The 23,296-nt window shown below is 43.9% G+C and overlaps 1 protein-coding gene across 3 annotated transcripts in view; it reads left to right on the top strand.

Moving 5' to 3' along the window:
* Positions 1-19,880, top strand: part of LOC135258829 (IQ motif and SEC7 domain-containing protein 3-like) — a 113,317-nt gene extending 93,437 nt beyond the window's left edge. For 2 of the 3 annotated variants that reach the window (XM_064342446.1, XM_064342448.1), the window contains 7 exons: positions 343-482; positions 2,481-2,606; positions 4,076-4,175; positions 5,614-5,775; positions 7,946-8,038; positions 9,179-9,222; positions 14,753-19,880. In XM_064342446.1, the coding sequence (XP_064198516.1) occupies positions 343-482; positions 2,481-2,606; positions 4,076-4,175; positions 5,614-5,775; positions 7,946-8,038; positions 9,179-9,222; positions 14,753-15,208 (1,121 nt within the window). In that variant the 3' untranslated portion in view covers positions 15,209-19,880. The remainder of the gene's footprint in view (positions 1-342; positions 483-2,480; positions 2,607-4,075; positions 4,176-5,613; positions 5,776-7,945; positions 8,039-9,178; positions 9,223-14,752) is intronic. The other variant, XM_064342447.1, reaches the window with a different exon arrangement.
* Positions 19,881-23,296: the final 3,416 nt, after the last annotated feature.

The following is a 23,296-nucleotide window of genomic DNA, read 5'->3' as shown; positions in this document are numbered from 1 at the left end:
ATCCAGTTATTCCATCATAGCTTTGCAAAGCTCAGTGTCTCCATAATAGAATTATTTCGTAAGGGAGAGGCATGGAGTGTGCAAAGTTTAAGGGTTGCAGTCAGTAGGAAACAGACAGTTTTTGCCTTGTCTCCGACCTTCTTTTTGAAGTGAGTTTTCTCAGTCTTCTCAGCTGCTGTGGAAGGAGCGGCGCTTCATAGATCTGTTCACCCTGAATTTGCGGGGGCTACTTAGAAGTTGCTAGCACTGTGGAGTTTGTCCCTGTTCTTTTCAGCAGGAAAAACGCAGGCGCTGCTGTAGACGCTTATATTTCGGTCTCCCTGCCTCTCTGTGTTCCCCCAGGGGTGGACGACGGGGCAGACATCCCGCGGGACATGGTGGTGGGCATCTACGAGCGCATCCAGCTGCGGGAGCTGCGCTCCAACGAGGACCACGTCACCTACGTCACCAAGGTGGAGCAGTCCATAGTGGGCATGAAGACGGTGAGTGACTGCTGCTTGCTGCTACTACGTTGTCCGTTGCAGTCAGATTTAGCACAAGCACAGAACGGTTAGCACGGGTGCAGAACAGTTAGCATGGGTGCAGAACAGCTGCACAACATGGGGGGAGGCAGGGGGTGTTGGGGTGGTCCCCTCGTGTCCCACGTCGGACCAGGGAGTCATTGACGCCCCAAAAAAAAAAAACGATTGAAGGCAATGTTTTAATGATAACACCCAATGGGCTGAGTATTAGGTGGGTGGGTCCCTCAATAGGTGCTGGCAGGGGGCTGGGGGCTGTGGTTTGTAAACTGTTATCCTCTTTATTGAAGACATACTTTTCTGTTACTTTGCCCAATAAGAAAAAAATTTCACAAAAAGAAATGTCGGTGGGTGACTTTGGTCATTTTTCTTCATCACTCTTCAAGTTGCCGTTGGGAAAGACATTGGCAGGAGCACAGCCTTTTGCTTTGAGGATGGAGCATTGACAGGGTGGAATTTGAATCGCTCTCTCAAAGTGCTGGATCACTTGTTCACTTGTTTAATCCCCCGCCCCGCCCCACCCCACCCCCTCATCGGCACATCAGGCGGCCAGTGGACCGTGCTCCTCTCTAATCTTTCCTCCGACTGTAATCCCCTTTGTTAAATGGAGCAGTGGGCTGTGGATGTGATGGCTCCGAGCTGCAGGGCATTGTGGGAAACTTTCAAGAAATGTCAGCAGCCTCAGAATCTCTGCACATGGAACATGGGTAAAAAAAAAAAAAAAAGTTTAAAACAAAATCAGTAAAAAAAGAGCATATATTAATATTTAGTGGATATTTTCCTCAGTGGAAAGCCTCCAGCCACACGCACACGCTCTGATTTTTTATCAGTCAGTGAAAGAACGGGGGGTTCTGTCCATTTATGGTGCAGTTCGGTTTCTCCACTCAACCTCCACTGCAGCAGTAATCCTCCAGGATACAGTCACACAAACTGCGTATCTCTACCAGTCAGGCCATTGGGATAACACAGTGATCTTTTGGGGGGGGGGGGTTAGATGACCTTCTCCCCCACCTGAGATGTTTTAATTGCGTCCTCTAGAAAAAGAGTGTATAGTCAGTCGGACTGATATAGTTGTATGCCTGCAGTCAGTACTGAGAGTGACTTAGTAATAAACAGGGACTAATGGGTGCACCTGTGACAGTATCTGCAATGTGGAGGATGTACCAAGGACTGTTTTTGCTGGGGCTTCAGGCTCAAACTCAGCACATCAGTCTCTACTCCAGCGTATCCCTCCGCTCACGTAATTACTGACCACGCTTCAAAGGGGGAAGAGTTTAGGACACATGGAAGGCTTGTTTTCTGACATCCCTGATTCAGGGATCTGACTCCCCACTTATAGAGATCAGTGGAGCGGGGATGAATCGATCTCAGTGGGGGTCTTTAGGAAGAGCCCGTCAGCGGTTCTTGGGCCCGCGGCTAACGCAGCGTTTCGGCTGCACACCGGTGAGCATCGACGATGCGTGAGCGGGGAAAATCCAAATTCAAAGCGAAACTTCCTGAAAGCGCATAGCTGCCAAGGTTCAGGCTTGAGAATCGATGACAGCCAACCACAGTTCTGTGGGTTAGTACACCTTGTACAGCCATCGTCTGAGAATCATGCAGTCACACAGTCGACCAAGTCGGTTGGCACGTAGTCGACAGCTAATCCTATGGTGCGTCCCATTACTTTTCACTCCTCATGTCCTTTCCTCCACTCCCTTATACCACTTGTTTCCTACCCAGAATTATGTGGAGGAAAGGAGGGGAGGAGACGAGCTTGAAGCCGCTTCACCATTACGGTCCTGTGCGCTTCGCTTGTCTCCTGTAATATTGGGACACTGGAGGGAGAGGGGACACAAAGATCGGTTTCCGGGGCACACAGGAGAGGAGGTGGCAGTGGAGGAAAGGATGATACATTTTTTGAGTATTGGGACGCACCCCTAGTAAAAGACCCTTCTTCTCGACCCCTCCCAATTCCAACAGGTGCTGTCCGTCCCCCATCGGAGACTGGTGTGCTGCAGCCGGCTCTTCGAAGTGTCCGACGTCAACAAGGCCCAGAAGCAGGCCGCCCACCAGAGGGAGGTGTTCCTCTTCAACGACCTCATCGTGGTAAGACGCGTCTCATTGGTCGACCGCCGTCATGGGAACGCGGCCAAGCAAGCAAACGATCAATTTATAGCTTTCCAACCCTGCTGCTGCAAAGCGTGTGTACTTGCATAGCAGGAGCCATTAACCCGAGAGATCTTTGTGGCTTGCCTTCAAAATGACATTGTTAAGAGGGTAGGACGGCAGTGATTTATAAAGATTTAATATGACAGCCGTCTGGTAGCTAGCCCACGTCTCCTTGCATTGCCCCACATGGTAACCTTTCCTGCTGTAAAATTGTGTTACAGTAAGTTGTTTCGGCTGACATGCGTGCCAAGCTAACACGTTCAAACTTTAAGTTTGGCATCATTCTGTGCCAATTTTCTGTTGTGTACAGGCAGTTGTCTTTTCTATTTTGAGCTGTTTTGCTTAACACACTTTTACTACGAAAAGATGTACTTTCCACATTGTACCCATTAGCGGGGCCCTTGCCAACTTTATGAATTAGTGACGAAGGTTACGTCACTTGGAATACTGTACAAATAAGTGATTAATGCGGCCAAAGTCACTGTTAGAAAAAAGTTAGCAATAAATCATAAATTTAATTCCCAGTATAATGAATGTCCTTATTAGGCAGATTTAAATATAATCTTAAAATGAAGTATTAAACTCATAATTAAATCCCATCCCTCTCCAATCTGTATTAAAAGGACTAGAAAATTGAAAGTGCTTTCCTAGCCATTTATGAAGAGAAATTGTTTCATGGGGGTATTTCAATAGATGCAAAAAAGTCAATATGAACAGAAACCATTGGCATATAAATAATATTTAATTTGCTAAATCCCAGTCTAAAAACAAGCTTTGGAGGCACAATTATTATTTTTTTTCCTTCTCTCTCTCTGATGATCTCACATGGCTTGACGTCATATTTTGAACACTGAAAAAGTAGTCATGATGGATGGTCATTAGGGGGCCAAAATGTGGATCCAGCAAGAATGTAGATTGGAGGGCACGCCGTTACAGGCTAAGCCATTTGGGAGCCCCTATATTTGCATAATTTATGTATGAAAATGGTCCTTTTTTCATCACAGCCAAGTCATATGTAATTGTCACAACGGAACAAGTCCTTCCGTTTTAAACACCGTTGAAAAATGCAAAGCACTGGCTGTTCAAAACTTTACGGTTTGCTGTCCTCTGCCCGCTTCTGTTGAAATTTATGCCGGGCTCTTAACTTTATTAATGGACAAAATTAAATTGTGGCCTCCAGGTTTCAGCGGTTCTCCTAATATGTTAGCATGAACATGAAGATTAGGGCATTAGTTCAACCGTTAGAACTAATGCACTAATTTTGCTTTGGTGAGTTCTCCCTCAGTGTTCTCAATTACCCAGAAGACTGTGTGGCATTGCCATAAATCGGGTTACGCTCCCCCCCCCCCCGCCCCCGTTCCCTTTTAGAGTTTAAGAACCACATTCGGCTTCCGCTTTGTTCTCAGATCCTGAAGTTGTGCCCAAAGAAAAAGAGCTCGGCAACCTACACGTTCTGCAAAGCCATGGGTCTCCTGGGAATGCAGTTCCACCTCTTTGAAAACGAATGTGAGTGCTCCCTCCTTTCCTCTCTCCCTCTTTTCTCTCGCTCTCTCCATGTGCGTCCCACCTAACAAGGTCAATTAAAGATAAAATAAGTCAAACACAGGAGGTAAAATGGAGGTCCAGGGCTTGCAAGGCGTATGTCCTTAATGAAGAGGGGGTGGGACTCCACCACTTGCCTCTGTGTAGATGAGCTGGGACTTGATTTAAAATGGACGCCTCCATCTTTGAGGACTTTGTGCTGTAGTGCATTAGGCAGGGTCGTTTTCATGGAATCTCGTAAACACAACCGAGCCAATGTGGGTGGACGTCATATTGACATCTAGAAAGGGAACTGGAGAGAAGTTTTATAGCCACAGACAGTGATATTTCTTGTAAATGGCTTATCTGTCAGGGCCTAATTAAGAATCGTTGTGTATCCAGATTTCATTCTTTCGGATTGATTCCGTAATGATGCCAAGAGAATGAGAAAGTATGCATGGGATCTAGGGAATATTGTGACTGCAGTTCTGCATGGTGAAAATCATCACCAAGGTTTGTGGTCAGTGTCTACACATTAAGTGTAGACACTGTGTACAAGTGTACACATTAGAGGGCGGAGTGTAGCACAGTGGGTAAGGAACTGGGCTTGTAACCGAAAGGTCCAGGTTGATTCAGGGAAGGACACTGCTGTGCCTGAGCAATTAACCTGCTTGCTTCAGTATTATCCAGCTGTATAAAGGGATACATTAAATGCTATGTAAGTGTAGTCCGATAAGGTCTCTAAGCTGTAAGTAGTAATGTAATCACTGTGTCAGTGTGATGACGTGTAGCTAATGTCATAGTAATCATAGAGAATTCGGTAGTCCAGAATTGCTACTGACTCGTCAGGTACTCAGGGGTGAGTGGGCTGGGTTGAAGATGGAGAAGCAGACTTCTTTGATTGTAAACACAGGCTTAAAAAGTCCTGCATAGAACAAACGTGCCATTGGCTTTCAAAGTTCTTGTGCAAGGCAGTCTTAAAATGTACCATTTCATCTGTTCCTGTATTTTTTCTATTTTTTACTGTTGTCAGTGTTCATCAATCTGAAACCAATATGATGATGTTCATCATGATACAGATTCATTCTAGATCTGGGTTACATATGTATTTGTGATATAAGAAACATACACTACATGAAAGAATCTACAAATACGGTACTTTGGTAAAAAAAAAAATATATAGGGCCACAGTGTCTGCACTGCCAGTGCAATGAATGGCTTAAATTGAATGGGAAAAAGCAGCGTTTCAAAATTCGAATGATTCATTTAATCAATTAATGGGCCAAAGGGCACAAAACCTGGTTTACAAGGTCCAAACTGTTAGCTGACACAAGGAGAATCACAGCGGAGCGCTGTGGAAAGAGAGGAAAAGACAGGGTCTCATTATTTCCCGTTCCCCCCCCCCCCACCGCCGCTGCGACAGACTACCCCCACGGGATCACCATCGTGTCGCCCTACTCGGGCTCGGAGAAGAAGCAGGTGCTCAACTTCTGCGCCCAGAGCGCGGAGGAGCTGCTGAAGTTCGTGGAGGACCTGAAGGAGTCGATCGCCGAGGTGTCGGAGATGGAGCAGATACGCATCGACTGTGAGTTCTCTCCCCCCCCCACACCCCTCCTACCCCCGCTGGCCGGGCTCTACGGTGTTAGCATGTGTCACGAATTTGCAGAAATATGGAGTATCTCACTTTATGAGAGACTGGGTAAGCTTCCATAGACTTAGATGCTCATTGCAGCATACACTTTGACCAGGGATGCCCAACTGTTGCACACACAACTGTATATGATTTTTTATTTTGTAGAAAAAAATTATATACTGAGTCACTGAGAGCACAAATGGTGATGTACATCCATTTTGTATTAAACAAGAGTGGAGTTATTCCAAACTGCAGTTTAAATACAAACGTATTGGGACAGGGATTTTGTAATTTTGGTTCTCTACTCCATCACAAAACAAAACAATGTAAATGAGGTTGAAGTGCAACCTAATTCCGTAATTCCTTACTTGCTGTTTGTGACACCTAGGTGAAGCTATTATCACTTATATGTTTGTGACATTATTCTGTCTTCGCCAACTTCTTGCGCATCATTCAGAGAATTGCATCCATCTCATGACAGATATCCAGGGGTTTCTCCAAGACGCTGTTCTCCTGTGTTCAAAATGCCCAAAACGTTTGTTGTTGACAGCCAGTAGCAAGATGGAAAAACTCATCAGAAAAGGATTCAGCATTCTAAACGAATACTACTGAACAGAGCCCTGTATAAATCACTCAAAATATCTAAATTTTGCAAGAAAAGTTGACCTACCAGAGAATAGTTTCTGGGAAAATAATTTGCCAGACTATGTTTTCTGTCTAAGATGATTTTCTTTGTGGACTTCAGATTTTGATTGAATACACACTCAGCTTGGTTACCAGCATGAGCAGCAATGTTGTCATGTGCAATGGAAGAGAAATGTAACATGTCTCAGCGTTCGTATCCTCCATAATAAGCAAGTGTAGAAAACATTTCCATCATGAATGATTAGTTTTGGCAGTTCTGTTGATGATTCAATACCAGCTGAAATACAGGCTTGGCTTTACCCCCCCCTCCCGTTCACATGGGGCTATTTTCTGCTGTAGCTGAAAGCAGTCCTACATCAAGTCAGGTGAGTCAGGGAAATATTTGCTAGGATCCCAAGGGACTTAACATATGTTTTAGATGAAGAAAAGGCTCACAGACATACTGTGGCTCAAATATAAACAGTATGTATAGAGCAGCAGTACGTATGGAGCAGATTTTTTTTTCTTCATAGCCCCAGGATAGATGCGGTGGGAAACGAGGAGATGAGAAGGCTTTGCTGATGCAGTGCACCTTCAACGAAACCCAGAATAACTGCGATTCAGTCTGCATTGGGGCCAGGCTCGCAGATACACACACACACAAACAGAAAAGCATAAAAATAAAAATATGGCAGTCATGATTTACTTCTTCTTGTCTGATGTCAAAATAGCTGAGTTAGGGATAGCAGGAGAAGGTCACGTGTTTGCAGACACACCGGGGGAAGCTCGCCCCAAGGGAATCGGCCATGTTCACACTACTGAACGTGGGGAACAGGAGCACAGAGGTTTCTCCTGTGATACTTGCCATTGTAAGGAAAAACTACACGTAAAGCCTCTTCCATAGAGCACCGATCAGAGAAAACAATTATGTTTTTGTGTGTATATGAGCAGCAGTCATTTCGGTTTCATCCCCAAAGGGCAAGAAATAGTGTACAGTTCCAAAGAACATCGAGACATCGCTGTGCTTTAGTTTTTACAAGTTCTGCTTCGATGAAGACGACATGATTTATCCAGAATTTAAGTTTAATCATATTCCTTAAAAAAATGCAATATCTTAGATTGCGGGTTTTGAGTTGTTGCGAGCCAGTCTTCTAATCACACCCAGACAGTTTTTTCTCATTGTAATACAACTCACACTTCCTCAGCCATTCGCAATGGGCAGAATACAAAAAAAAAAAAAACCCCATCATAATCTGTTATTGAAAAATACTGATCAGAACTGACAAGCAAATCCCTAAAAATGAAAAAGCACAATTAGGGAGGTGCTTTCATTAACTGTCAAGATGTCAAGCAGTCTATCGCGTGTGCATTTCTGATATAAAAACATGGGGGGAGGGGGGGGTGTGTACAGAGTAAACAGCCCCTGCCTTTTTTGTTTTTTTTTTGTTTTGTTATGGTCCTGGCGGTGGTGAATACTGATGGAGTCTGTGTTCCGCAGGGGAGCTGGAGAGGCAGCAGGGGGGCAAGGCTCACTGCAGCAGAAGCAACGGGTCTCAGCTGGAGATTCGGGCAAAGCGGGGCTCCCCACCAGGTAGTGCTTCGATCGTCCACCCCCCCTCCCCCTACCCCCCCACTTCGCACAACCCCCCACTCCCCCCGTCCTCCCCACCCACCCCTCGCACAACCCCCGTCCTCCCCCGTCCTCCCCCCCCACCCGCCTCGCTCAGTCCCGCTCCTCGTTATATCGAGAAACACAAAAAGCAAAGTATTCTTGAGGATGTGTCAAGAATACTTGTCCCTGACTACGAGTTTGAAAAAAAACTCAACCGTCAACCGAAAAACATACCAATTAGGCGTCCCGCTACTGCACTGCTCCACGCCGCGGGCTGACCCTCCGCGCGCAGCAACGTCGTGACCCGAACGTCAGGGGTGTGACGCACCGCTTTGTTCCCGCCTTCCAGCGATGAAATGACGCAAATTCTTCGGGTGCCGGTCTTGCGCTGCGGTGTCAGTAAAGGCAGGATCACGCCTGTGAAATTAAGGAGAGCAGGAAGATCAAATACCTGCTCATGAATTCTTATGAAATTTCTGAGAGAGAGAAATACATATCTGGCTGCAGTCTTGCTCATGGATCACCACACACACACATATCGCAATGGGGAAACAGGATATTTGAAAATTATGTTTAAATTATTAATATTGTTTGAATGTCACAATAAAATTTGGAGACCTGTATCAAACGTTTACCTATTTTTTGTTCGACAAAGAAAAGTATTATTCTTCTTGGAACATTAATATCAGTTCCTTTTTCAACTCACAAAGGGGTACTGGGAGGGACTTTAAAACGTTGACCTTTCTCTGTTACACTAGCGGACACTGTTTCAGAATAGGCTAAAGTGTATTTGCTCCAAATACCGCTCTAAATACTACGCTCAATGTGTAGCCACACTGGAGCTTGTGACATTTGGTTGGACCATTACCAGCCAGACCACCGAGGCATCCCTCACAGTTCTAGCCATTTGTGTGTCATCATTTCCTGACTGTACACCGACAAAGTCACTCATTTTATAGGTTTGTCAGGACGAACAAAAACACAGCTCCCTCAATGGCAGTCAGCACCAGCATATATAACAGGGCATGTTCCTCTCTGGTGTGTGTTCCTCTGGTGAGTTTTGCTCAAAGGAGCGTACGTGTGTGTACATTAAATTAAGCTGTCTTTGGCTCCCGACAGGCAAGATGGACCTTGAAGAAAGGAGTGGGAACAACACAGTGGAGGTAAGTGGCCCATAAATACAGAGAAGCGCCATTACAGGTAAGTCTCAGTGTGCCAGTCAGCAGATAAGAGGTCTAGCCTCCATCACAGAAGATGCACAGAATGTGTGTGTGTGTGTGTGTGTGTGCATAGGTGCTTTTACTGGGGCCCCTGTGTATGACGGCAGCTTTGAAAAGTTTTGAGTTGTACACAGGAGCACTGTGCAAGCACACACACACACACACACACACACACACCCACACACATACTGTACACACATACACACACAAACAAGCAATCACACACATTTGGAGGTATACCAGGACTAGAAATCATATATAAACAATACTTCAAAGCGTAAATACTGTAAATATGTAATATAAAACTGTTTTCTTTGAATATTACATTTTTTCAATGTAGAACGTAAACACATACACATGTAAATCACGTTATATAAGACAATCTCAGAAAATCATTCCCGCTCCTGGGCGACATTTGAATGCATAACATTTATGCTGACTATACAGTACCACAACCGTGCATAAACTGTGGCCCAGAGGTCCATCTGATAATAATAGCTTATTAAAACATGGAATTTGTGCCCAGAGGTCTTAGCTAGCACAAGGTAAAGTATGTTTTATGTAGTCGTAATGCATTAATGTGGTAAATGCAACAGTGCAGTCATAAGTTTAAAGTCAAGTTTTACCCGTTTGTTAAAGGACTGTATGCCCATTCAGTGTTTCAACAGTTTATATAGTAGTCAGATAAACTGCTCTTTTATTTTGTAAGACTTAAAATCTTACTTTCAAGTAGCAAACATTTTGCTCGTTTGCCTTCCTACCCCATCGGCAAATCTTTAATTGAATCTCACCAAATTTCCAATATTTTTGTCTCATTTAGCAAAAAGCCTAAATTATCAGACTAAAATACTTACTGAGATTGACTTTGGTTTTTGCAGTGAAGTTGTCTCAGAGGCTCTCAGAAAGCCCTGTTGACCAATTTTCATGGATCAGGAACTGCTTTAGACAGAGTCAGCCCATTTTTACCACAGAAGGACTGAGAGTAACCTTAAGGACTGAGAGTAGCCTTAATGCAGGACTGAGAGTAGCCTTAATGAAGGACTGAGAGTAGCCTTAATGAAGGACTGAGAGTAGCCTTAATGAAGGACTGAGAGTAGCCTTAATGAAGGACTGAGAGTAGCCTTAATGCAGGACTGAGAGTAGCCTTAATGAAGGACTGAGAGTAGCCTTAATGAAGGACTGAGAGTAGCCTTAATGAAGGACTGAGAGTAACTTTAATGAAGGACTGAGAGTAGCCTTAATGAAGGACTGAGAGTAGCCTTAATGAAGGACTGAGAGTAACTTTAATGAAGGACTGAGAGTAGCCTTAATGAAGGACTGAGAGTAGCCTTAATGAAGGACTGAGAGTAACTTTAATGAAGGACTGAGAGTAGCCTTAATGAAGGACTGAGAGTAACTTTAATGAAGGACTGAGAGTAGCCTTAATGAAGGACTGAGAGTAACTTTAATGAAGGACTGAGAGTAGCCTTAATGAAGGACTGAGAGCAGCCTTAATGAAGGACTGAGAGTAACTTTAATGAAGGACTGAGAGTAGCCTTAATGAAGGACTGAGAGTAGCCTTAATGAAGGACCGAGAGTAGCCTTAATGAAGGACCGAGAGTAGCCTTAATGAAGGACCGAGAGTAGCCTTAATGAAGGACTGAGAGTAACCTTAATGAAGGACCGAGAGTAGCCTTAATGAAGGACCGAGAGTAGCCTTAATGAAGGACTGAGAGTAGCCTTAATGAAGGACTGAGAGTAGCCTTAACGAAGGACTGAGAGTAACCTTAATGAAGGACTGAGAGTAGCCTTAACGAAGGACTGAGAGTAACTTTAATGAAGGACTGAGAGTAGCCTTAATGAAGGACCGAGAGTAGCCTTAAAGAAGGACTGAGAGTAGCCTTAATGAAGGACTGAGAGTAGCCTTAATGAAGGACCGAGAGTAGCCTTAACGAAGGACTGAGAGTAGCCTTAATGAAGGACTGAGAGTAACCTTAATGAATACACCCGCGTGACACAAAAAGGAAGAGAAGGCCGCAGTCTGAAATTAGCACAAAGCATGAATGCCGGCGTAGCTGCGATGGTGGCGCCATCCTGATCTGTCACGTCTGCTGCCGATGGACTCCTCGCAGTAATGAAACCTTTTCTTTCCAGCGTATTGTCAGCACCGATATCGGCCAGAAAAATGATATCGCATGAACGAGCGCACTGGAATGCAATGATTAAATTCATTTGCATAACGAGAAGCCTGCGGGGCTTGTCTCGAGGCTACTTAGACTCGCGTGTCCTAATGAATAATCTCAGATCCGCAATGTGCAAAAAAAATCAATTAATTTTTTATATATATTTTTTTTTCTCGGAGCTGACAATTTATGAAAATGATGAGCTTTTCGAGCGGCGCTCGAACGGGAGACACGAAAAAGGCGAGCGGATGTAGACGTCCGTTCTGTCTGAGAACACCAGGGGACACCGTGAATAAGGCTAATCGTTTTCAATATCGCTGCCGCCGTTCCCACGGCAGATTCCCTGGCCATGTTCTCCGGCGTAATGTCTTCAAATTACATGCCACATAAGTGGAACATGCCTGCTCTTGAAACCCTCAATAGAAGCCGAGCTGCGTAGTGCATAATTATCATCTTTCACGTTTGACAGAAACAGCTCATTTTCCCCCAGTGCATGCGTATTTTTCTCGTAATTTTGTTTGGCGACCGACGACTCTTGAGAGAGAAATGACCAAGATTCACTGCCACTCTTCAATTAGAATCTGTCAGTGGCTGGGGACTGACTGCGGCTGCTGGAACTCTCTTCCTCACGTTCTGAACTTCCCACAATGCACTGGTAACACAGAGACACAGGCAGTTCCAACGTAATGACCGCGATTTAAACTTTTCTTTCTTTGTTTCTAGGAAACAGCTTATTTTTCCTCTGGTTAAGCACATACGGCAGAACCTTACTCTCTATTGCCAGTCCTTCTGTGTGATTCTTGGCAGCGCTCAGTTTTAATCTATTTTAGACCTTTTTAGAAAGAGTAGCAAGTGTCGTTTTTCCTCAGGGAAAAAAAGGCTAATGTGGTTATAAAGTGTGTGTGTGAGGGGCCCAGTAGAGATCATGTGACCTGAAGGGGCCCAGTAATGTCAGGCGGGACAGGGGGCGTATTTCCGTATCACAGGTCAGGCGGGACAGTTACTCTGCAGTTCCATCACGTGAGGAAGACCGGTCGCTGTACATACCTGTATTGAGCATTCGCGCATGGGGCACAGACTTTGCCCATGACAAACCTTCCCTCTACATCCATTACCTCTCCATTATCATGAACCACGTAACGTCACTGCAGGGGCAGCAGGGGACACGGCCATCTACCCCGGCCCCTGTGGCTCCAGACCGCATTTCCAGGCCACCGTGCGCTAGCTACAAGAATACATATCCAAGCTACGCTGCGCTAGGTACAATAATACATTTCCAAGCTATGCTGCGCTAGGTACAAGAATACATTTCCTGGCTAGCCTGCATTAGCTACAAGGATACATTTCTAGGCTACTCTATGCTAGCTACAAGAATACTTTTCCAAGCTACGCTGCGCTAGCTATAAGGACACATTCCCAGGCTACTCTATGCTAGCTACAATGATACAGTACATTTCTAGGCTTCCCTGCTCTAGCTACAACGATACATTTCTAGGCTACCCTGCGCTAGCTACAAGGCCTCTCCTAGCACACCAGCCGCCTTCATAAAACATCACAAAATTGTATGGCCGGCAGCTTGTCCCACTCACTGCACATATAGACACTGCATTCAGCAAAATTATTACTTCATGAGCATGCTGTTGAGGATGCCAGGACAAAAAAAAATAAAGAGCCCTATCGAGTAATTTCCCTTTTAGAGTATCACCGCAGGGCCTGTGAATGAGGAATCTATGGTGCACACAGTATAGAGCATTAAAAAACAAAAATTTTAATGTGGGCATCAGTCTGAAACTGGCTGCTTTGTGTCTCTATTGAAACATCCTGAAACATAACTGCTTCATGATGCTTGTTTCACCGATTTTTTTTTATTGGCCTTGCGTCTTGTTCTCCTAAATTCTCTGCTATACTCGTCCTGCTACTGCAGTTGCATGTTCTTCAGGTTGGAACAGAGATAGTGTCCTACTGTTTCTGTTGCATCAGGCTTTCTTTGAGTTTTTACTTAAAATCTACTATCTCAAAATTGGGGAAGTTATAACATAACGGTCATGTTATAATGTTATAATTTTTTGATTAATTTAATTCCATTTAGCTATGTGAGTGGTAAAAACCCTAAGACTGCCCTGCCCCCCCCCTTTCACCCCCCAGCCACCCCCAAAAAAATTGAGCTAAATGTTAAAAATAAACCATGTAATCCTGTTCTTAAATAGTTACATAATTTGACTCTATTTTATAGTGCAAGTGAATATCGTACATGTTATCCAAATTAAACGGCTCGTGAATATCTAAAATCCACAAAAAACCCCAAAGCCTAGCTCTGTTTCATGATATCTCAATAGAGCCCAAAGCAGTTTAGAAAAAAAATGAGACCCATAAAAGTTGTCAAAAAGCTTGGAGGTTTGTGACCTTTAAAGGGGTACCAAGGGTATTATTCTGAAAAATGGCGGACATTACTGTTAATATTTCACTTGTGTACAGTGGCCGGAGCTTAACATTGTTTTAAAGTTCCCTGGAGCAATTCAATCCATTTGTGAAATTGAAACCCGAAAGGAAGGTGTTAGGTTGGCCATACCAAAGCACATTGCTGACGGCCTTTATCAGAGGCATATGGCCAAACAAACACCTTCCCTGGGTTTACATTTTTCAGAGATGAACCCTAGATGCCCCTATGAAAAAAAAATCAATCCAAGTTTTCACATTCTCATGTGTTTCTGAGAACACACTTGTACTGGCTGAATGTGACCAGGCTTGTTGAATCTTAAATGTAAAATGGAAGCATGTGTTCTGATGAGTGTCGTTTGTGAAAGTGCCCCTTTCTTGTCTGAGCACTGGCCCCTCCCCTCCTCCCCCCAAACTCCTCCCCTTTCTGCATCTCCTAATGGGTCCACCCAAGCATACCGGTCCCCTAGTTGTGCGCCCCGGAAATATGTGGTCCCCCCCCCCCCCTTCACCGTGTTTAGGTCAGGACACAGACTTCTCCCTTAGTGCCACATTGGTTGGATAGGGTGACACAAGGCCCTCGGTGTCTACTTTCCTGCCACTCCACCCACCGCCCTAGATGAGGAAAACACCACCCCCCCCCTCCCCCCCCCCCCTCTTTCCATCCACCTCATGACCACCACGCCCCCTTTCCTCCCCCTTCCCCCCCCACTGGCGCTCCCGGTGCCCGTTCTTACCGATCCCACGTTTTTTGTGTCGCACGACTCCACATGCGCATGTCTGTTTGTGCTGTCTTACACCAGAGGGCTAATCGACCTTAGAGGAGGAAAGTACTGATAACACTTAATGCTGTCTCTGGCTGTTTTCTAAAATAGGTGTCAATTCACAACAGGCTTCAAACGTACCAGCTCAGTGCGTCCCGGAGCCCTGAGCGTGGATCCCTCCTCGGCCACCGGGGGGAGCTGTTCTACCCGCAGCTCCAGCCCAGCGCGGCCACGCCCGTCCACCTGCCCGGCCCGCTCGTCGACCTGCGCCCGGAGGCGCTCATCCAGTGCCAGCAGATCGTCAAGGTGATCGTCCTGGACAAGGGCGGGCACGGGCGGGTGGAGGCCTTCCTCAGCCACACCCCCACCCACCGGTTCATCCGCTCCGCCCTCTCCACCCCCGTCAGGTCCCCCGAGGGCAGGGACCAGGGCAGCTCCAGCCCCCAGCCCCCCCTGCCTCCGCCCCCGCCGCCATACAACCACCCCCATCAGTACTGCCCGCCCCAGCCCCCCCACCCGCTGCTCGCCCGGCGGAGGGACTCCAGCGGCTCCCGCAGCCTTGTGTAAATATAAACTGACCTTTGACCCCTAACCTTTGACCTTTTATAGAGAAGAATATCCACACTATAGTATAATATAACAGTACATATGTATATATATATATGCACAGATGAGTTTTAAAAAAAAGACATATATTTAAGAAATAACAAAAAATATATAAACAAATATGGAGCAGCTCTCAGACTTTTCTGGAATATGAAGTATAATATTCTGTTGGTTTACTCAATCAATGTTGGTCACAGATTTTTTTTTTTCCCTTCAGTTTTTTCCCCTCTTGAAACAGTTCCATGGCTAATTTTTCCTGAATGAGATGGAATTTGGAACGAAAGAAACAATTATGGTCCTCAGCTTTGTATTTGAGGCCCACACACTAATCTCTTACTGGGCGTTTTTGTGTTGGACTGATGGAAACTGTGAGTGCCAAAGCAAATCTGACTTCACAAAATGGACTCCATTGGTGTCTGAGAAAACTGAGTAAAGAATATATCTGTGATTTAGGAACAAGCAGTTCATGAAATACATGTGTGATTGTCCCACCAAGACTGAAAAGATATTTAGTCATTTAAGAAGTTTAAGCAAAAAAAAAAAAATGCAACCAGCACTCAAAAATTTGTTGAAACAATTCACTTGTTCTTGTGTTGTTCATTTATCTTTTTGAAAAGAGGACTGATTCTCTCAACAACCTAAAAATCGGTGTTCTACTCTGAGTGTTTGTCACTGATTTGTCTTGGTGATATAGTTTTGCTTCCTCTGTCAGCAAAAAAAACATTACAGATTTTATAACACTGATGATGACGTCTGTGTTCAGGACGGGGACTCTGTTGGCAGCGAATGAAAACTCACTGCGAGAGTAAAAGTGAATTTCAAGCAAACGCACTATAGTAATGGCCACTGCACTGCAGCTCAGGAATTTCAAACGTGCTCGATGTGAGAACAGAACTGTTGTGTTTTTGGACTGTGTGCAAACTCCGTGTAAATGTCGTGTACTATACTTACAAGATATTTTAAAGCTTTTATTCAGTAAGCCGGACCGAAGGGTAAAATGCTAAAACCCCACAGAGACTCTGTCGAAACATAATGTTTTCACATATTTCTAGGGTTTTGCACTTCATACACTAAAATCTTGACAAAATCACTCACAAGAGTCTGTAACACTCACACAATGATGATGTGTCATTTTTACAGGGGATGGACTGACAGGCTTTAGACCCACCAATGCTTAGATCATTTTTCTGTATGTTGCTGTAGTAGATTTCACTCAAGCAAGCAACCACACAAAATATATATTTATTTTATTCAATTCAGGACAAATGTTCCTTTTAAGGGAGAAAAGGGCAATTAATAATTTTACCAGTGTATTTTAAGTGAATGCATTTCACACACACAGACACACACGTGCGAACGTGTGAATGTGTCTGTACACACAAGATTAGAAAAAGGAAATAGGATGAAAAATTATTTGTTTTTGTTGAGGAAAACACAGAGGCTGAATTATTTTGGGACTCTGTGTACTCAGATATGCTAATTTCACTTCCCTGGTATGACTGGATTTCTTTTGAGAAGGCTGACAACTCGCACCAACCCCCCCCCCCCCCCCCCCCCCACAAAACTCCCATCCCACTATTCACACATAATTACTGTATGTTTCCTGAGATGGCAGCTAACTCTTCTTCCTTGTGTTTTTGTTTCAGTTTCTAAATATAAGAATATTTGAACCACAATGTGATTCATTCAACTACACTGGTGAACGCTTTCACTAAAAATCTAAGTACACTAATTCAAACTGCGACAGCTTTTATTGACTTTGCACTGATAGTGTCTAGAACCCTGGTGCCCCAAGATTAATAATTAAGCAACTGACCCCTCTGTCAAAGTACACTATATTTGTTGTGGGTCATGTCATTTTTTGCCATTAATGTTCAGTAGTCCAGTAGTCCAGTCCCATATTATTTTAAATTTATATAAATACTGAGCCATGGTTCTTGTATCGTTTCCTTTTTTCGAATCAAACGCTCAAAATATATGTATATACTATTCTTGTGAAATCATGCAGTGTTTGACAGACATGCCTTTGGCTGTATGTCCTGTACCAAGGCCATAGAAGAAGAAATACAAGGCTCACTGCCACAGAAACTATGAGTCAGATTCAAGGTCAAGAAAGTGTTCCATTAGCCACTGGTCCATTTTCGTCTTTAGAGTACCACTATACATTATTGCTTAAAATATTAACTCAATGTATTTTTACACCCCCATCTTAAAGCCCTGCAGAGGAAACATAAATATTTTAGTCCCTCTATCTCGACAATAGATTATTCAGGGGTGTTTTGGAACGCGCGGCACATAGTATATCTTTATAAGCATCCAGCTCTGCCGAGACGTGCCACGTGACGCCTGTTATCGCTCGCTAGCCGTATGGTTTCTGTCGGTGCGGTTGCGAATCACAGCTGGCTTGCGCGCGCACACGCGTGTGTTGCGAATTATGCGAACACTCGGGAGAATGAGGAGACGGTCCTGTGCTGGATCCGGTACGCAGTTCATACCGTATGGAGCCGATAAGACGTCAGTCCCTCTCGAAGGTGGGCACGCGTTTAATTCCTCCATCTCTGACCCCCTTTTTTCCCCTGTGCGGAGATGTTATAGAGTGCCCATAAAAAAGCACTTTTCCCTCGCTACTTGCATCGATTGGAGGGAAACTATGGGTTTTGCGCATGCTAATTCAGCCTCCGTCAGGATGCGTTCAGCTCTTACTCAAATCTGCGTACGTTTTTATTTGCAAAATCGAGAATTCTGGTGGAGGCACAGGTTTGGCTATCAGCACTTTTAAAACTTGAACAACCTCACCCATCCAACGAGCTATAAAAAAAAGAGTTCACTAAGTCTGCCAAGCTTGCCAACCAGTCTGTCTACTTCACTGTTCGCCAAAATGAATATGTTCATTTTTATTACATTGATGTCTGCAGTTTCTATCTCACAATGTTTGATGTTTTTTTTTTTTTGGCTAGCCTAGTTGTAGCACCAACTGCCACTATAACAGCATCTCATGTCATCCATTTAATTATATTTGACTATCATGAATTAGAAACGCTATGTAGGGAGAGAAAAAAAATGAACATGGTAGACATCTGTTGTAGTGCAGCTGTGTTTGTGTCGATGCAAATTGTAAATGGAAAAAATATTTATTTTGTATTGATTCACTGTACATGCCTAAATCCCCCACAGGTCATTGTCATTCTGTATAAATGTGAATAGTGTTCTCCCTCCAGGAAGAGCACAGAGTGTGTGAGACTGTTATTTACCACACCTGCGTGCCCACCTGTCCACAGGTAGCTATCACGTATACGGAAGTGACCGGAACATATAAAGCTCTGACTAAATCGGTTACCTTTTCGGGTGGAGCTGGGGTGCACAATGAGGGCTGACTCATCTGAATTTCAAGTGAACTATTTGTCTATTTTTTATTTATTTATCCCATTTCATGTACTTGATGTGACACTGATTACATTTTTTTCTTTGGGTTGACTTATGTATAATAGCTGAAGGTTGTGCTTTTCTATTTTAAAAGGTTAGAAAAGAAGGTTGTTTTTCTGTCGAATATACAAAGGAACCAGTGTTGGTGTGCACAGTTCGTTAGTTACTTAATTGGTTGAAATGAAATATACCAGCATACACTCTAGTTCTACTGAAACCAAGCTTTGTGCACCCTAGGTTGTACCATCAGCCCTCAGTTTGAAGGTTAGTTGTTGAATCCCAAAGACCAGAATTGCTCCCTCTGCAAAAAAAATACAGCATTTTATGCAGAATGTGATGGATTGTGGGTAATGGGCCCCGGGATTGGCTGTCTTCACACAACAGAAATCGGGGCAACCTCTGATTCTAAGAGCCACCCTTTTTAATATATGATATACACTGTGATCTCTGTACCATGTGAAACACGTTTTTAAAGAAACCTATTTTTTGAATATAAAGAAAGAGACTATTCTTCAATGCACTGCTTCAAACACAGACCACTGAGCATCAAGGGGAAGTTTTCAGTATTCATATACAGAATGTTTATTTTAAAAAATCAATCAATAATAGGTAGAGGAATAAATGGTATTTAGTAAATATTTTTGTCATCATTATGATTTTTTTTTTCTTTGCACCCCCCTGACTAACTGATATGCTTGAGTGATTCAGCCATTTGGATTTCAAGCCTGGCGAAATCAACGTAATTACAGAAGGCAATCAATGTGTCGTGCTTATCAGGAGAACCCCATCTTTCACCGTTGGAGGAAGGACAAATTCAGCACTCTTGGGATGCTCAGAACCAGCAAAGCAATTTCCCCGTCTGGCAGCACACTACAGGAAACATTCAGTCCGCCAGCGATAGATCTGGGAGACCGGGAGACAGATCCTCGGCGGGACGGATTGATGGTCACGTTCCATTTTTTGTGTGATAGTAAATTAAGTGAGGATGTTCCTTTTTTTTGTTCAGTACAGCTTCTGGTAGACGCTATTTTTGCTATGCAGAAAAACACAAGATGTCCTGCAGTGTGTGCATCACATTGGCATTCAGCTCTTCATTACGATGGTTTTCCTGCTGTCTTTTGTCCCTTGAAATCTAACGCTATCTACTGAATGCTAATTTTAGGCTGCATTTATCATTGACAATTGATTAAATGGAAGATGATCTAAAGAAGTAATTTTTGTTGTCCTATTTTTTGTCTTTGTGTTTATATACAGATACAGGGATCAAATCCCTTGATAGTTCTTGGAAGAAACTGGTTAACCCAATATTGATCATCTGTGCTAAGCCCATTTCTTTATATGTGTCTTTTTTTCCTTTCGGCATTAATAGAATTTGAAAACTCACTGTTGTACTCTCATCCGAATGGAGTCTCCCATTCTATCTGTTCATTTAGTCTTTCTTTCATATTTTGGACAGGATTAGCAAAAAGATTTACAGTTATCTTGTGTTACTGGGAGACATTGAGTGCTGCAAAATCACTTTCTGTTGTTAAGGGTAAGTGCTGAATAAGCACGATCTCGCTAGGTTTGAAATGACAGGTTTTACAGTATACTCATTTGGATACAGAAAGGGTGCAACGAGTCATATAATCTTGTGTGACTTGTTTCCGTTAATAACACTTTTAACTTAGATCCTGAAAATATTGACTGTACATTACCCATGATTCTTTGCATCTGCATGCTATCCTGGAGAAGGGGCTTATGCCCTAGATACCAAGAATGCATAAACAGAACAGAATTTGACATCTTGTTTCTATAGAAAATCTTTGCTTCAGCCCTTCAATTTCCCATAAGCCCCTTAAACCCCCTTTATATCAAATGTGGCACTTCGGATTTGTGTGTTTTCTTTTTTTTTTTGGCCCACCAGATCTGAGTAGAAATACAACACGGTCACCCTGAAATTGGGCTGATTCCCAAAAGTCGCTCACATTCGCTGTACACAACAACTCCCCCCCCCCCCCCCTTCTGTTCTGAAATCCGTTTGTCTTGTGCTGGCTATGTTTCACATTGTCTGAAAGAAAGTATGCTTACTGCCTAAGTGAGAAATTGGAATAAACAAAAAAAAAAATTTTATTTTTTATTTTTGGGTCCCAAGTGTGGTTTGCTTGCACTGAAGTCATTTTATTTTTATTTTTTATTTATTTTTTTGCTGTGAGTGATGACTCATACAAGCTGCCACACTGTCAGAACTGTTCAGCGCAGGGAAGTTGACAGGGCGATCATTCTGAGTGTGCTCGCCATGTGTCAACGAAGGCCAAGTTTTTGAGCTTGAAGGCGAGGATGAGGGCCGCCATTTCGGGTGACGGGACCTGCAGGAAACGGAGTCTCATATTTAGGAGAGATATTCGCAGGGCACGACGGACAAATGGACAAAAGTAGGATTCAGTCGACAGAAAGTCTGTCTGTAGCTCTACACCAGGAGGGTGGGATTCAGTGGAAGGAACTAGCAATGGTCAGGGATTTTAGTAAAATGGAGAAATACCCCCAGAAGCAGGATGCCATTATAAATACAGGCTAAGGCTATAGAGGACGGTGTGTCCATTCGGTTCCTACATCTGCCTATGGTCTTGCTAAAGTAGAAGCTCAACATTTGACATGAAGTATGAACTGCTCATGTTTTCTCAACACTTTTTGTGCCACCTACCTCTAAACTTTATTTGGCATAGATAACAAAACGAGGTCGGTCCACCTGAATGTTTATGGGTTTTTTTTTTGTCTTATTGCTGCAATCTATATTGTTTGTATTTACAGTTTGATTTCTTTGTGCTCTTCTCAAAGCAACTTACATAATCTAGTTCCCATACTGACATTTTCCAAATGGCTTGTGGGGAACAGTTAATGAAATACCTTGCTCCAGGTTACAACAGCAGTGTCCTCACCTGAGTTCTGAGCCTGTAACCTTTAAAGGTCCCCAGTTGTTCTGTTTTTCTGCAATTAGAGGGCCTAGAACCAGAGGGTCTGCCAGACATGTAAGCGTATCCAGTGAGTTTCTCCCTATTTGAGCTGAACAGGCAGTTTTTTGGTGGCTATTGAACTTTTTTCCGTTTCTCGCACACTCTGCCGTGATTGATTACCTGACCGGGAGTGACAGGAGCGCCCCCCCCCCCCATCTCCTGCCCACGCAGTGCCTGCTCTGAGAGTGAACATGGCCTCCATAAATTATCCGGCAGTGATTAAACCATACATTTTTAAGCCCAGAGTCAACGGCAGCCTCACTGCAAAGCCAGCGTTGTACTGCGATTCGTTTAGGAAGTATGGTGGAGCACCTAGCTTGTTGGGGGGCTTACTTTTGCTTGGATGAGCCCCTCAAATATAAATTGCAATCAACCACCTAACCTTTTCCTTTGGAGAAGGCCGTGTAATTTCAGGTTAGCTATTCGGAAGCTCGTAATAGTACACTTAACATGACTACCAACAACACTCAACAGTTTGTTCGCTTACTGCTTGGAGGCAGCTTGCTAACGTGCTAATGTGGTGATGCAGGGGTCAAGGTTAAGATGTGTGTGGGAGTGTATATATATACAAATAGTAGATTGAAGATGATTGGCTACTTCGTCTTTAAAATGCATAGATTCACATAAACGATTCATGCAGCAGATGGAATCAGACCAGTGTGTGGCCGACGTCACCATGTACAGCACCATTGTTACTGTCCAAGTCTAGACTGACCGCATCATGGCATCGGTTACTTAATATTGTGGAAATCCAGGTGATATTTGTTTGGCGAAACCTGTTCTGGGTCTTATCATAGATACTTTGTAAAAAAAATAAAAAAAACCTGTGTAAATGCAGTGTAATGCCCCTTCACAGAGAGATGGGAGGGGGTAAATAAATTCAAATGCTTGTCTCACCAATCACAGGGCCGGCAGCAGGGCCATATGTATTCCCTTGACACTCCCCATGTGTCCTGCCTCAGGACAGACGTCACGGGACGAGCACAGGCCCAGGAGACCAGAGACGAAAAAACTCCACCCAATTAGCAGGACCGCTGGTGAGCACGGCTACGGTGGGTGAAGGCAGCCGGCTTAATTACCAGCCAGAGACTGATGCAAAGTCTGTAATGAAAGCCTATTAGCTAAAACGTGCTCGTTTGCTTTATTTACTTGAACCTAATGACAAACTGCAGGGATGAATAGTCCCTAGGTAAAAAAAAAAAAACAACTGAAGAATTAAGGCTGTACACTTCTGTTTGGCATTCAGGGGGCTGACAAAATCATGGGTTATGGACGCCCGAGCATCCATCGCGCCAGAGGTACAATTTCCCCACCACGAGCGTGTTCTGTCAAAAGGAGAACCGTGCAGCGCTTTCCTAAATTTCAAAATCATTTCAAAAAATATAAACAGGAAAACTTTCCTGCTGCTTTCCTAATATTCATCATTCAGCGCTTTTGAAATGTGGGCCATGCTGGCATTAATGGACCGTAATGTCTGCCCCGTGCTGTTTTCAAGCCTTTCAAATAAGAAAAGAGTGATGGAGAGTGCGCTTGTGAATTCTTGCCCCTAAGTATGTGAGATTGTTGATGTGGGGACGGATTTGTTGGTGGGGGGTTGGGGGTTGGGGGTTGGGGGTGGGGGGTAGTCTCTTTC

The sequence above is a fragment of the Anguilla rostrata genome, chromosome 7, assembly GCF_018555375.3.
Source record: "Anguilla rostrata isolate EN2019 chromosome 7, ASM1855537v3, whole genome shotgun sequence".
NCBI lineage: Eukaryota > Metazoa > Chordata > Actinopteri > Anguilliformes > Anguillidae > Anguilla > Anguilla rostrata.
Note: the sequence above shows the minus strand (reverse complement) of the source record. Positions and strands in the feature narration are given on the sequence as shown.